Here is a 16,333-nt window from a genome sequence, read left to right as displayed (position 1 = left end):
GAACTTTTTAACATAAAATCCAACCCTCTAGACTCATAATCTTGATACCTTTGATAGTGCCACACACAGATTTTCAATAAAAAAGATTAAAATTACAAAAAATCAGAAAATATATGACTAAAACATACATAATCAAATTCACACAAAAAAAAACATACATGGAAAAAATACATTTTTCCCTTAAATTTTGTTTGATAAAAATTTGGGCTCAAATTATTTTATCTAAATGATGGATGAACGATGACAAGCTTTTTCTGTTTTACCATATTACAATAACTTAAGTAAATTCATGAATTATTTTCATTATCTAATACTCGAATTTTAATCGGATGCCTTTTTTCTTTACAAATTCTCGAATATGGTTATCTTAAGATCGATCCAAAGTTCATCGCCGTCCCCCCCTCAAAAAAAATATATACTAGGAAGGAAAAACAAAAACTAGCCTGTTTCAAGAGTTTCTGTACTGCTAAGATCTTTTTTGGACTTTCTCCTAAACAGGCAGCTGAATATGGAGATAACTGCAACCAGAGCTATTTCCATGCGCTCAGAGCTATTTATCTTTAACCTTAACTGACCCATTTTCTGGCTATTGATACTGGCGTTCACTGACATTGATGTGCTCCGGCTCAATCTAAAGTCAGACAGCAGATTTCCGCCCAAAACTGGCTCATTGTTTAAAGAAATGATTGTCATTAACACACCTACCTTTTCATCTCTCACAGGATAGTCCTTCCCTCGTAAAGTCGCTTCAAAACTTCCGCCATAGGCAACTTGCCCAGCACCTGTCACATGACCCGCATTCATTTTTAAGTTCAGCCTCCTCCGAAATGAGATGCTGTCTTCAATCTTGGAACCAAAAATATATCTGTTTCCGTGATATGTCACAAGAACACCGCATTCAGTAGCATTGTGTTTAAAGTTCTTTAGCTTTGTGTTGCCACGGATGGAACATATCAATTCTTTGCCGGCAGATTGGACATCGAGGCCAATGCTGTAAGCAGGCCCACTTGGAAATAAGAAAGCTGCGGTTGACTCAGATTGTATGTTGAAATCTTGTTTATCCTTGCTCATTTGTCCTGCAACACGCATAATTGTGTTCTTTGTTACTTCCGTGGTTATCTCAAGGTTGATTCCATCAAAACCTACATCGTGATCCCATCCATGTGGATCGAGAACTGGTCTTGCTACCAATTGGTCACCTGTAACAAGGCAGCGAAATCTATGGACCGGGGAACTTGAATCAAAACTTGGCGGGACAGCCATGTCTGGCAGCATAATTGCCTCAGGTGGCCCTTCTTGATTTTCGGTATTCTCATCAGATCCCAAACCATAATTATCTTTTTCCTTTCTTCTAATATACTCTAGTTTCAGTAGTTTCTTCAAATAAAGCGTCTCCCTGTAATCTAACTCATCAAGATAATCCTTTTTCTCAGATGACGTCAGTTTCTGGAACTGAGCTCTAGTTAGAATACGGATAGGAGGTAGTTGCTCATATTCATCTTCCTCTTCCATATCAGAAAAAAAGAATTCGTCATTTTCACTATCAGCTCCACCAGAAATCAAATGGACACTCTGCTTAAGGAAAGACGAGAGTAGATGAGGTAAAGAAGGGTGTCGGACATTGCTCAAACGCCCCAACCGTATTTTGTCCCCGTACTCAAAAATATTACTAACATCACCAAGAATTTTGGTGCATACACATAATAACATGAACTGGGATGTCCACAGCTGTCCATTTGGAAGTATCTTCCTCCCACTGTTATCCATCATACAGTACGGATGATTCTCCACCAAAATTACAGGGTTTTCAAGTTTTGTATCCAACATAGCTTGGTGAATTTGGTGCTGCACCAAATTGGTGCAGTAACTAACGTAAGAATCAAAGCTGACAGGATACCCATTTGGACCTTCAGGAAGGGCTGCAGAGGCATGAGTCATAACAATGTTGGTGTTGAACCAAATTGCAGGGCCGAGGATGTCAGTTATAAGCTTCACTAATGAAAAGTCACGATACCCCATGTCCATCAAGTCGAGGCGTTCAAAATATAAAACAACATCTGGTGGTGATTTTCTAACAAACCGCTTCACGGAATGTAAAATTTTCATATTTTTTCTCACAGAATTTGTCGACGGAGGTAACAGGCCAGGTGTATCAATAAAAGATACTCTAATGCCATTCACAAGCCCAACAATCTCTTGGACTTGACCAGTGGCAGGCTGAAATGCATCAGTTATTACCTTTGGCTCACCAAATATGGAATTTATTGTTGAACTCTTGCCAATACCAGTCCTACCCAAAACAAGTATCCTAAGAGAGAAGTTCAGTTTTGGTATATCAATGGCTTCTTGCTCTGCTGCTGTGACTCGAGCTCTGTCTAGTTTGAAATTAGCCCTTTTTAAATCTGATTCACCAGCTCGAATAAAAGTTGCCAGTTGGATCCGATATAAGACCTTTACCACCAAAAGATTATCCCGTGACAGGCCAAGTCGTTGAAGAATACGAAAAAAATTGATTTGTAGAGCTTCAACCATGACAAGAGGATCCAAATCCGTCTCCACGCTGCTGAGACTAGAGCCAGAAGAGCTTTCCATTCCCAAGGATGTGGGATGCAGAGCCATCTGATTATCACCAGATGAGCATGGTGTCTCGGCAGAAACTGGTTGCGTAATCAAATTAGTGTTAGTGTGGGTCAACCCTGAAGTATAAAAATTACAGCAGGCAGCTGCTGTCAGAAAATTCATAATCTACATAAAGCCAAACATCTTATTTTTACACTTCAATAAGCAAGCAGAACTAGTGATTTCTTTTAATTTTCAAGATCCTACAAAATAAAAAATTTCAAAACTAGTGAGCAAAAAATTCGAAATTTTCTGAATATTTCTTATAACGAAATTGTGGTAGCCTATCATTGCAAGTTCCTAACCTCACTACTCAAGTTCAATGAGAAATTCCTTTTCCATGAAATAAAGTACATATAAAACTTCATTCCAAAGGAACTCTTCAGTCATAATCCAACCAATAATAATTGTATGCTTTCATATCAAAACTCTTACAAGTAAAATAAACTCCAGCTAATAAACAACCAAAAGCGCCAATGTAAAGCAGGGCGTTTTACCTTGAGTCCCTAGCTCTTCATTAAGAGACTCGTCTAGATAGCTTTCTGATGCTGAGAGTGGTCTTGTGGATCCTATTGACTTTGATATCATCTGAGATATAACCCAATCCTTAATGCTTGCCATGCGAACTGTGATCGGTACAAGGAAAATGAAACTTGTTGGTGAACTTTATGGGACATAAGTAAATCAAAGAATAATATTCCCAGGTATAGTTAAAGCCAACAAACAAGATGACCAATCATCCTATATCAAGCAAAATAATAGAGCCATGACAGTGAAATCCTTGTGAAAAAACATGGAACTAAAAAAAAGAACGTATCTGTAAAAAAAAAGTAAATAATTTCTCGAGCAGCCTATTACGACGACAACAACAACAGGCCTTTGTTTCACTAAGTACGGTCGGCCATATAGATCCTCCTATGCTAAGCTATCGTGCTCTATCCCTATTATATCGTCATCCGTGTCTAAATGAATTTTGTTCTGTTTCATCGTTTCTAACCAGGTCTTGTTGGGTAATCTGTTGTCTAAATAAAATTCAAACCATGGAATTTTCATCATTCAAGTGCAGATTTTCCTCATTGCACAATCTAAAGAAGTTTATGGTGTCCATCGTATGAATAAGTAAATGACAAAGGCCAAGTCTTTAGTAGTGAAAGGTTTCGGAACAGTTCAACTCAGTCAACTAGTGAAACAAAGAGAAGGAAAATGTCGATGATCCTTCAATGCAGCAATAGACTATTTGATCGGTGATTTTTCTTTTATATCCTAGGACTTTATAGATAATTCTTGCAGAGCGTGTGAAGAACTTCAAACTTACAGCAAATTTCCCCAAACTTACACCACAATTAAACAGGCAAGATGCCACCTACTTAAAACACGTCTCAATCTTCTTCATTTCACTCATTTCACGTCCACAAAAATAAAATGAACTTTATAAACTCACGATTTGTACTCAAGTTCAGTACAGCAACAGCAATTAACAACTTCCGATACTCCAATCGGCAAAGAAACACGACCTCAGTCATTAAAAGCATCAGGAAAGATACAATAAGCAAAGCTGTAAAGCCATTAACTCGTACAATTCGAAAGGCAATGAACAACCAACAGTCCAACATAAAGCAAACAAATGGAACTAGTTTTAACGCAAGCAATCCTTAGGTTTAAGCCCACTGTGGAGCACTGAGAAAAATACGAGTAGATCATATCGATTCACACACCCATATGTATGAAATTTGAAACACAATTAATATATCCAATCCAATAGATTCGCAGATACAAAAAACCAAAATAGTTTCACAATTTCCATACCTCAGCTGTCTATCTTCTGAATTGAATCCAACAGAGAGCGAACAACGGATTCTTCAGCTTGTAAATAATGAATCCATGCAGGCGAAGATAACGAAGGACTATCGAGGGGTTTCTTGATTACAATTCAAAGAAAGATAAGACGCGACGAGGGCAGCACAACTCTCAGCCAAAAGCGTGTTATAAGAAGATCGCGTCTTCTTTAACAATATGAAAATGCCACGTTTTTCACGAGTTTTCATATTTTGTCAAATACAGTTAATATTGTTTGTGTAGTACCTGAAATCTCCAAAATGACAAATGAATTATCTCGCCTTGGTAATTCGATTTATGACAATCTTCTTCTAGAATTCAACATCTTCTTCTTGCAATAATGACATAGTAAATTGCAATAATAATAATAATAACTCAAAAAAGCTATATTTTCTCTTTTGTATAGAAAGAATAAGAGGATAAGTCAACATGTATGCACGAGTTCAAAAAATCTGATGCAAAACTTGATAAAAAAATGTTTAATAATAATCCTATATCATGTATTTGTAGATATGAATATATAGGAACATGTTGTTTCATTAATGAGGTGTCTCTTTGTCCAAAATTCAAACGAAAACCATCAAAGAATATCATTTGGATGCAAAAATAATGAAAAACTCGCAACTCTTGTCAAATAGAACTATTAGACGTCTTAGGTGTCTCTCCCGCATCATGGATTGTTCTAGGCTGTACATGATATCATGATAGATAGTTTTTTGCTTTGAACATTCCTTAACAGAATACTATCGGATTTAGTAGGCCACAAAGTGAATTTGAGTGAACTTAATGTCTTTAACTTCTTGACAGCTAGTATAAAATCAGAAAACAATACATACACAATTACTTTCCTACTATTTTCATTTGGTTATTTATCGGTTGTATCTGTTTTGGCCGTTGAACACTTCTAAACTTCGTAAGTGTTTCGTTAAGGCTATCTGTTCTCACACTCATATAGGTGGTCTCTTTTTAAAAGTATCATATCATACTCATCATTTTACAAGCTAAAGAGCTAGTAAAATTTCAATATTTAACCCCACTACATTGGTAGGTAACGACACTTATTGTCCGAAGAATGAGAAGATAATAATTTCCCAGTGTTGACTCAAATTTTCATAATTTATTTGTCTCATTGTACCAAGATCTGGGGATATCCAATCAACAAAATTAAGTTTCCATTATGATAACTTTATTTTGTAGGTTTTAAACTTATTCCACTAGATAAGTCGTACATTAGATCTCTATTTAATGCTTTCGTAAGCGGATTCACAAAATTATCCTTTGATTTGATGTAATCAATATAGATAACTCCATTTTAAATTAATTGTTGCATTGTATTATGCGAGACGTACCATTGTACATACTCTTTGATGCCTTTGCAATTGCCTGCTGACTATCACAATGTATCATTATTGCAAGCACTAGAACTGTCCAACAAGGAATATTCTCTAGAAATTTGTGAAGCCATTATATTTCTTTTGCGGCATTATCTAATGCAATAGATTCATATTTCATTGTGGATCTAGTAATCGGGTTTGTTTTCATGACCTCCAAGAGATTGTATCACCATCAATACTTAAAACATAGCTACAAGCGGATTTGGAGTCTTTGGTGTCAGAAATCCAAATGACAACAATATATCCTTCTAGCACCATAGAATATTTTGTATAATACAAAACCATATTCCAAGATGTGTTTTAAATATCTAAGCACAATTGTCAACACCTTCCAATGAACATCACTAGGATTGCTGGTGAATCGACTAATCTTATTTATCGCACAAACGATGTCTAGTCGAATAAAATTAGTAATATTCATAAGGCTCCCAATAACTTTGGAGTATTCTAGTTGGGACACTGGTTCTCCATGATTTACCCAAATAGACACTCACGTCCATAGGCGTCTTTACTGAAGAGAAGTCATGAGCATTTAACTTCCTCAAGACAATTTCAACATAGTGAGATTGAGATGTGACAATTGCTTATGAAGTTCTAGATATTTTAATCTCAAGTATAATATCAGCAATAATCATATCTTTCTTATCAAATTTTTTTTGTCAACATTTTCGTTGTTGCCTTGATTATGTTTTGATTACTCCATATTATAGGCATATCATCTGTATATAGATATACTATTACATAAGATTCTCGAGTGTCTTTGATGTAAACACATTTTTCACACTCATTGATCTTAAAATCATTTGACAACATCATTTTGTCAAATTTCTTGTGTCACTGCTTGGCACTTATTTAAATCTATATAAAGACTTAACGAGTCAACAAACTTTTTTTCTTGACCCTGAACAAACATTCGGTGTTTTTCATAAATATCTCTTCTTCAAGTTCACTATTCAATAATTCATTTTTTGACATCAATTTGGCGTATCTTAAGGTTATGCAAAGCTGCAATTGCAATGAGTATACAAAAGAAAATTATTCTTGAAACTGGTAAATATGTAACAAATAAATCAATGCCTTCCTTCTGTATATAACTTTTATCCACTAATCCAGCCTCGTATTTTTATACTGTATCATTAGTTTTAGATATTCTTTTCAAGACCCATTTGCATCCCAATAGTTTGGTACCTGGTGGAAGATCCGCTGGTTTCCAAGTATAGTTTTGCATAAAACAGTCCATGTTTGTATTGATGGTTTCTTCTAGTGTGGAGTTATAGGGCTAGAGAAAGCATTTGTAAGTTTTTTTGTTCATTTTCCAGCATATAGATGTGAAGAGATTCAAGGTTCTAGCCATTTTATTTTGCCTAAGTTCTTCTTCTTTCGAAGACCTTCGTTTGTTATAGTGATTTTTATATTGTGAAGGTTCATCAGTATTGCAGAACCTTCAATCTCGTTTCTTATTTTTCTTTTGCTAGAGTTTTCTTCTTTCTTATCTTTTCAAAGAACACAACATTCTTGACTGAATTGTCAGCAGTCAATAATTTCAGAATTTTCAGACTTGTGCATTATAAATCTATAGGAAGTACTGTTATTTGCATATCCGATGAATATGTAGTCAACCGTCTTCGGTCCAATTCTGACTAGCTTTGGCTTTAATATTTCAATATTGGTCAAGCACCCCTACACTTTCATGTATTTATAATAAAGTTTATGGCTTTCCAACAATTCGTAAGATGACTTATCAATTTTCTTGTGGAGAATCTCGTTTAATATGTTGTTTGCAGATAATATTGTTTCTCCCCATAAGTTTAGGATAAGCCCAAACCGATTACTAATGCATTTATGATTTCTTTCAAAGTTCGGTTTTTTCTTTTTGCAACCCGGTTAGATTGAGGTGAGTATGATGTAGTAATTTGATGTATTATGTCCAAACACGAACAAAGCTCATCAAACGACGCACCATATTCTCCTTGTCTATAATTGTGTACTTGATTAGTGATATTCAATCATCTTGTATCCAAATAGCCTCCTTTCAGGACTATTCGATCTTGAAGAGACTTCTTCATATACAATTCTTCCAGTTTCTTCCAAAGCCCATCAACTCTTGATTTAGATGAAACTTCTCGAAGAAATTTTTCATCTAGATGAAGTGTAATCGTTCTGAATGCCAATTCCAGAGCCTCATATTCTTTTTCATCAGATAGTTTTTAGGAGAGACATTTGGTTCCACCCAGTACTTTTGTCACCTTTTGTTGTGCTAGAATGGCATACATGCCCCCTCCAGAGAGGCTGAAATCCCTTGTACCTTCGAATCTTGGTCTCTCGTTTTTGGCAACCATTATTCCAAATCTGATCCACTCAAATAACTTGATGCCACTTGCAAGGAATATTGTGGTTATATATTATTATATTCAGCAGAAATGTATTGTTCCTTTTATAGAACTCAATGATTAATGAATATTGAATAAAAAACTCAAGCACATACAAAAACAGAAAAAGAACATATCAAAAACGGGATTTATGTTCGATCAAAAATCGATCTACATCCACATAAAACACTACTCAAGGATGATTTGATTGATCATATACAAAGCAATTGTGATTTTCGAATTCACTCATGCAACTCTTATGGAATTTACAAAGAGGGAGCTCTCTTGAATTCTCCTAATCGCTCTACAGTATGTCCACTCTTTCTCTCAAGCAGATGATCATTTCAGAAGATTTCAGAATATGCTCTGCCCTCAAAATCCATTGTCACATCCTTTAATGTGTAGTCTTGTTTATTTTCCACTTTCAACCACTGGTATAACAGATCTTGATCTGTCTGTGATCAACCGTGAGTAGACTACAAAGGACTTTTAGTCTGGACTAAGTGACACTGAAATGGTTCACAGATCAAAACACAAATTTTCTCACTATAACTTTAACATGAATGCACGAAAACATAACATATATGGAAGAAACTATTATTTTAATATATTTTGCATGGTATATGATCAATCATATAGGTAAAGTTGTGTTTTGATAGAAAGATTCGAAGATATTTGATTTCAAATTCATATGTCAAATTCATTGTTCTTATTTGGTTTTTCTTTTTAAAAAAAAAAAAATCTTTTTACCTTAAATTTCAAATCAAATTATCTACACAATAAATTTAAAATACTTTATCACCGTTGTATGCCCATTTATTTTCCCTAGAGTTGTTTAATTTTCATTGTAAATAACAGTGTTCTAAAAAATTCGCTTAAACGTGCTTAAGTAAGTACGTTTTAGCTTGAAACTCGATAAAAACGCCCTGTTTCGAAAAAAAATGGTTAAATTGTAGTTTGACCGAATTAAGCGTAAGTAAGGCGTTTGATTAAGTGTGCTTAAACACAATTAATCACATCTATTTATTTTTAAATTTTTTTTATTTTGAAGGTATGTCTTTTTATTTTAATATAATAAATGAGGTTTATAATTTAGATGTTTATTTTTTAAATTTAATTATGATTAAACATGTCTGATAATAATTTGAAAATATTTAACATTTTTTAATGTGATCTAATTGCAAAAATAAATAAAGATTATAATTTTGAGATTTTTATGTTTTTATAAATATGAGAATTAATGCATCAGACTTAAATTATTTATTGGTTTGAGATAATTACAATTATACTAAAAAATAAAAAAAACACTTTTTCACGCTTAAACATATAGTAATCTCGTTTAAACTTATGATAATCTCATTTAAACTTGAAAAATTTGGAATTCGATATCCGGATTTCAGGACATTTGAAGCTCTTTAGAACATTGATAATTAAGCCAATACGTGAGGGCATCGTTGTACTCTAGTCAAAAGAAGGGCGAAGTAGTACCTCCATGAAAAATGAACAGTCAATAGAATAGCCAGACACCCCCCTCCCCCTCTGGTTCATCCCCATTTTCACCAAGATCAAGATCAAGCTTCAAAACTCTTTCGATTTACCCATTGTTGGGTTCATTTTGTTCTCAATGTCTTCCTCATCGTCGGACCACCAACTTCTTCGGAGTTCTTGGAATATCAATGCACACCAGACCCAATTGTCGAAATCCAAGAAACCAATTCCTGATTCGAAGGATCCGGCGCCGGTTGCTGAAAAGCCTAGTTATTTTTGTCAGCATTTGTCGGAGCTTCGACTGCAGCTCGGACAGAATCCGTTTCGCAACCTGCACGACTGCCTCCGCGTCCGCCCCCTCGGCCGCGCCTCTATCCGGGTGGGTGAAATAATACGGTGTAGCGCCTGCTCCCGTGCGCCACCATACCTCTACGCCTGCGTTTCGTGCGCGGCCCTCGTTTGCCGTTCACATGCCGCGCAGCACGCGGCGGAGACGTCACACCAGGTGGTGGTGGATGTCGATCGGGCCGAGCTCTTCTGCTGCACGTGCAGAGATCAGGTCTACGATCAGGATTTTGATGCCGCCGTTGTTGCCGCTTCGGTGGGGGTGGTGCCCTTTCCAAAGCCTGAAAATCTACGGAAGCGGCGGCGCGTTGATTACAAACCATGGACTCCGGATCTCAGGGAGCAGGCTTTGATCGAGGAGAATTCAAGCCCTTTGCCCTTTAGTCAACTCCCATGGGGTTTGAGGGGGCTGAGCAATCTTGGGAACACTTGTTTTATGAATTCCGTTTTGCAAGCGTTGCTTCATACCCCACCATTAAGGAATTATTTCTTGAGCGATAAGCATAATCGTTTCTATTGTGAGAGAGAGAATAGAACTATCGCAACTCGAAAGAGCGAGAGCAGTAAAAGCAAAACTAAGAATGTGCAGTTGTGTTTGGCTTGTGATTTGGATGCCATCTTCTCTGCTGCATTTTCTGGTGATCGTAAGCCATACAGCCCTGCAAAGTTTTTATACAGGTCTGGATTTAAGTTGAAAATTGTGGTTTGCAGTACATTGCTCGACGAATTAGATTTCGTTTGGCTGTTAAATACTATTTTGGTTTGTTTTTCAGTTGGTTGTTATATGATAGTTCATGGTTTGTAGCAAACCAATTTCCGTCCCTAAAAGGTGGTTGTCATGAGTTTGACAGCTGCATTTTCTTTTCCATTTTTTGGCTGGATATTTAGACACTGTTAGTTATTAAGATGCACTAGACAGGAAAAAAAACATGAAACCTGGATTTCGTAGATTTGGTGCATCTACCCCACATTGGTTTGTTAATCATCGAGTAAAAATTGGATTTTTCTCTGGAATAGTGTGTAATGTGTATTAGTTTGTACATATTTGATTTGAAATTTTCCAAAGTCAGATAATATTTGTGGCTTCTCTAATTCTTTTATATTATATGGTCTTTGAGTAAAATAAATAAATTACCTTATCTATAGGCTGGCCTATTTATATATTTTTTAACTAAAGATATTAATTTATGCCTATATTTTTTATTTTCTGCTGCAATTCGTATATGTTTGTCCTTCACATCTCTGAAATATGTGCGTTGAATGCCTTTAACAGTTTTGATTAGCTTGGGTAAAAGGATAAACTCTTCATTGGGCTGTATTTTTTGTTGCAGCTGGTGGCAGCATGCATCAAACCTTGCAAGTTATGAACAGCAGGATGCACATGAATTTTTCATATCCATGCTTGAAGGTATTCATGAAAAGATGCAGAAGGATAAACGCAAGCACCACTCCCAAGGTAAGACCAACAATTCAGTGTAAACTTCTCCTCCTGATTGATCCCAGAGATTAGAGGCTAAAACTAGCAGGATGAGTCACTATTGCTGCAAATAATTTCCTTTTCTCCTTGCATGCCTCAACAGCTTTTCATTTCTTAGGATTGAGGTCCTACAGCTATTCTGTATGATTTCTCGTGAAAATGGCTCAACTTTATCATGGACCTAACGTTAGGATGGTCTTATGTAGCCTCACGTCAGGTTCTTGTGACGAAAATGTTAAGTTAAAGTTCTCTATTTCATAGTAAGTTTCTCAGAAAACAAAGGCGTGATTTTTACTGGCCATCGCTTAGGCAATTGACCATCAGTTTAGCACTGCTTTGCCCTGTTTTTTTGAATCTTGTGCAAATATAAAGTGTTGGAAGTAATAAGTCAAAATAACTGCGTGCTATAAAATTCTTCTTACCTAGTATATTCTGTACGATCTTAAAGATTCATAATTTTGTTATTGTTTTTTATTCCAGTAAATTTAATGAAGAAACTAAAATGTTTGAGATGTTGAATGCTTTCAGGTTTCAACTGATAAATTTAGGATCCATCGACATTTGTTTCCTTCCTCTTTGGACAGGCATGTTAGATATGGTTGGATATAATAATAAAACCTAGAGTTGTCACATTCCATTTACTTTGTGCTTTTAGAGCATCACTCCAAATTTCTTACATCTTCTTGTCCAACCAACCCCCTCTTCTTTAACGTAGAATCTCTTCTAATCTATGAGAGCCAAAATACTTTTAACAGATGGAGTAACCAGCAATTTCTAAATGCAGGATCTTGGTCTAGATTTTCTCATCGCTTTAGGCATTGAAATTGACCAGTGCTGTCAGATTTAGGGTCAATAATTCAAATTGCAAGCTTGCCTTCTGCTTCACTCCTGTAAGTTACACTTTCCTTGGTGTGCTTGGTTTCTTCATAGAAAACTTTGTGTCTTGAATTTTTCATGTGTTAACTTCAGCCTTGCTGTTGCTACCAGGGTCTTCACTTTTGAAAAGGTTATCTAGTGCTGTTAAAGTGTTAGTTATTCGTAGGCTGTCATTTTAGATCCATTTGTCTCAGAAATCTGAAGATTTTGGTGTTAGCCATGGATCTCTTTGGACCTTTCCTTCGTAGTGGACTTCACCGTCTTTTCAAGAACACTCTTACTCTTAGTTCTAGTTTTATGTGATTCGAATGCCATCATGACCTGCAGCATCTTTCTTCTTACTACGGTTAGCAAGTGTCGCTAAGCTGTGTATTTGGATTATAAAATTTAACGATAAATATTAAATTTTCATCTTGTGAATCACTAGCAGAATGAGCATGCTCTCATTTCCTGAATCACAAGCTTCATACAATCACTGTTCCAGTTTCACTTTTTGTGGCTGAGATAGGCTTTAATTGCCCGGGCATGTTTCACAGTTTCGGTAGGAATGATTGTCCCGATGGTTTATGTAACCACTTGTTTCTGTTGTGCAGGAAGCGGAGACTGCTGTATTGCACACCGTGTGTTTTCTGGGATCCTGAGATCTGATGTCATGTGCACGTCCTGTGGTTTCACATCTACGACATATGATCCATGCGTGGATATCTCCTTGGATTTGGAATCAAATTTGGCTGTCTCCACAAAAACGACACCTACAAAATCCAATAATTCTGTCAATTGTGAAAAAGATTCCATGAAAACTAGCCATAACTTCGGCATTTCTACATTAATGGGGTGTCTAGATCGTTTCACAAGACCAGAGCGGTTGGGCTCTGACCAAAAATTTTTCTGCCAGCAATGTCAAGTGAGGCAGGAATCTCTTAAGCAGATGTCTATAAGAAAGCTTCCTTTGGTCTCCTGCTTTCATATCAAAAGGTTTGAGCATTCATCAATCCGTAAAATGTCAAAAAAAATTGACCGCTATCTACAATTCCCTTTCTCCATGGACATGGCACCTTACCTATCATCATCAATTCTAAGAAGTAGGTATGGGAACCGAATCTTCCCATTTGATGGAGACGAGCAAGATCCTTCTAGTGAATTTTCATCAGAGTTTGAGTTGTTTGCTGTCATCACTCACTCGGGTAAACTTGATGCCGGTCACTATGTTACATATCTTAGATTAAGCAATCAATGGTACAAGTGTGATGATGCATGGATAACTCAAGTCAATGACAACATTGTAAGATCTGCTCAAGGTTACATGATGTTTTATGTGCAAAAAATGCTTTACTATCGAGCGAGTGCAACGACTTTTGCTGTATGAAGAGGACCTCACCTGAACTTAGACCAACATTTCTGGGTCGATATTTTCAGTAAGCCCGTGCTACTTGTTCTTGTTAGGTGCACATCTCTATCGGAGCATCATACAGATTTGTCATTTTGAAATTTTGATAAAGCAGAAATAGATTTGAATAGAATGATCTGTTTTGTTTCATTTATTCTCCTTTCCTTCGTCTTTTCCGTTTATTTTACTGTAGGTGATGATTCTACAGAAATGTTTGTGGTTTGATTAAAGCTAAAAGGTGTATCTGTACAACAAGTTGAGAGCTTGATCAAAGAGCCATTTAGCTTTCTTGGCATTAATCTGATTCGGCGGTGCAGTGTTTATTTTACGGCCAACCGAAGCTAAGCTAAACCGTGTGTATATGAATAAACTTTTCTGGTGTTAAATACTTTTTGTGTAGAAAAAGTGGAGTTTATATTATAATAAATTAAATCGATATCTTTTTATAATAATGTTTATATAATGAGTAATATGATATTTAAAAACTCAAAAAAGATGAGATTTTTTTTTTTGGGATATGATACATATAGTTGAGTTATAAATTTTCTGGAATATTTTTTTATGGCAACTTTCTAAATTAACATAAAGTCTAATTTAATATGAATATGTTTGGTATATCTTGCTATAAGTGGTAAAGATTGATTATAAATTAATCCACAAAATCTTCTTTGCAATTATGTGTTCTTGATTAATGAAAACATCTTTGGCAAATAGCTTTCGCAGTTGTTTATCTTCCATAATCCAAGAATTTCACTTTTTACTATGAATACGAATGTCTCCGACTATCTCTATTAATCATTACTCCGATACCCTTTTAAATTATTCAATCACCTATACATCAAAGAACATGTATATATTTTCTTGATAGACGAGTTTATAACCTATAATCACTTGGACCGTGAGATGAGATTACTAATTAATGAATTTCTTTTGAAATTTTTTTCCAATCTCTAATATATCTAAACTCCGACAAGAGGTTTAGGGGAAAAAAACTACTAAATATAGTAATATACAAAAATGTACCACTTATTTTTTTAAATGGTAACAACAAACAATTAGGTGTAGAATTAACATTTCAAACATGGAGAACCATTTCATATTGAGAAAATAGTAAGCACTTTAATGTTAACACCACCCGATTTGATCGGGCCGGATACCAAACACAAAATATGCAAAGCTTAAATGCCTTTCCTCAATTTTGAAATTTGGCTAAAAGATAATTTCTTTTTTTTGTGAAAAGGTAATCGGGCCAAGAATGGAATTCATTCACATTTCTTAATAGAATAAGTATCTTATGAGCTGATCTTACGAATCTTATCCGTGAGACGGGTCAACCCTACCGATATTCACAAAAAAGTAATATTTTTAGCATAAAAATAATAATTTTTCATGGATGACCCAAATAAGATATCCGTCTCACAAAATATATCCCGTCAAATCAGTCTAACACAAGTTTTTTCCTTCTTAATAAATGGACATATGAGTTGATCTTGCTTTTATTGTTATCTTTTGTTTTCAAATAAAGTTTTGTCTCGTGAACATTCAACTTGGTTTAGCGATAGATTCAATAATTTAATAATTTTTTAAAAAATAAATAGACAATTATAATAATAACCTTAAGAGTGTTGAATAAATATTTGTAACTAGTACCCGATTGGTTTATGTTTACATTTTTTTTTCAAATTATGAATGATATTTAAAAATTTAATGATATAGATAGGTAAAGATAAATATATCTTTATAGATTTAAAAGAATTTTGAAAGTGGAAAAGATATGTTTTTGAGGCACTACCATTTTTCTAAAATCTTTTTTCCTTTTCTTCGATAACCTCTACCTTACATTTTATGATCAATTATTTGATAAAAAAAATAAAGCATCCACCACGATCTTTTTTCACATGATTATGTCTTCTTTAAATTGCTCTATTTATAAAAAATACATAAACTTTTTATTTTATTTTATTTTTTATTTTTTATTTTTAAAAAAATACATAAACTTGATTCTTTTTCCAAACAGACTTAAAATATAATGGGAAAAAACAACTAGACAAAAACTTGTGTGATACGGTCTCATAGGTCGTATTTTGTGAGACAGATCTCTAATTTGAGTCATCCTTACTATGCTAAGAGTATTTACATTTTATTTTGAATATCGATAGGGTTGATCCAGTCTCATAGATAAAGATTCATGAGACCGTCTCACTAAAGACCTACTCAAACAACTATATTAAACAAACTTTATATTTCATCTTTACTTAATGGATCTTCGATACAACTAAATTAGTTACAAGAATACAAATTAAACATGAATATATTATTAAAAGAATAGAAAAATACCACTAAATATAAGATAGATAACAACATTCTCTTGTAAAATTTACGGTTTATTTGAATAAACCTAAACAACACGAAGAAATAAAAATAAAACTTAAAAAGAAAATATAAGTTTATCTCGATCTCCGAGTAATAAAAGAAAATTTGTAAAATAACTTCGATCAACTATTTAATTAAGATTGACATTTTTATGTGTATTTTAAATACA

At 34.7% G+C, this 16,333-nt stretch overlaps 2 protein-coding genes across 5 annotated transcripts; one reads left to right on the top strand and one right to left on the bottom strand.

Annotated features, from left to right (window-relative positions):
• Positions 1-349: 349 nt before the first annotated feature.
• On the bottom strand, positions 350-4,598 carry LOC140842764 (translocase of chloroplast 90, chloroplastic-like). Of its 4 annotated transcripts, none has more exons than XM_073210890.1 (3): positions 4,426-4,598; positions 3,117-3,245; positions 350-2,696 (listed from the first exon to the last, which is right to left on the bottom strand). In XM_073210890.1, the coding sequence occupies exons 2-3, from the start codon at positions 3,238-3,240 to the stop codon at positions 439-441; spliced, it is 2,382 nt and encodes a 793-aa protein (XP_073066991.1). In that variant the 5' UTR covers positions 3,241-3,245; positions 4,426-4,598; the 3' UTR covers positions 350-438. The 4 variants fall into 4 exon arrangements, with proteins under 4 accessions (XP_073066991.1, XP_073066993.1, XP_073066989.1 ...); XM_073210892.1 differs by lacking the exon at positions 4,426-4,598 and adding an exon at positions 4,333-4,352; XM_073210888.1 differs by lacking the exon at positions 4,426-4,598 and adding an exon at positions 4,061-4,217.
• A 5,071-nt stretch (positions 4,599-9,669) lies between these two features.
• LOC140842763 (ubiquitin C-terminal hydrolase 22-like) lies at positions 9,670-14,143 on the top strand. The gene is made up of 3 exons (XM_073210887.1): positions 9,670-10,729; positions 11,383-11,507; positions 12,998-14,143. The coding sequence occupies exons 1-3, from the start codon at positions 9,843-9,845 to the stop codon at positions 13,768-13,770; spliced, it is 1,785 nt and encodes a 594-aa protein (XP_073066988.1). The 5' UTR covers positions 9,670-9,842; the 3' UTR covers positions 13,771-14,143.
• The last annotated feature ends 2,190 nt before the right edge of the window (positions 14,144-16,333 follow it).

The sequence above is a fragment of the Primulina eburnea genome, chromosome 10 (genome assembly GCF_022965805.1).
Source record: "Primulina eburnea isolate SZY01 chromosome 10, ASM2296580v1, whole genome shotgun sequence".
Classification (NCBI taxonomy): domain Eukaryota; kingdom Viridiplantae; phylum Streptophyta; class Magnoliopsida; order Lamiales; family Gesneriaceae; genus Primulina; species Primulina eburnea.
Note: the sequence above shows the minus strand (reverse complement) of the source record. Positions and strands in the feature narration are given on the sequence as shown.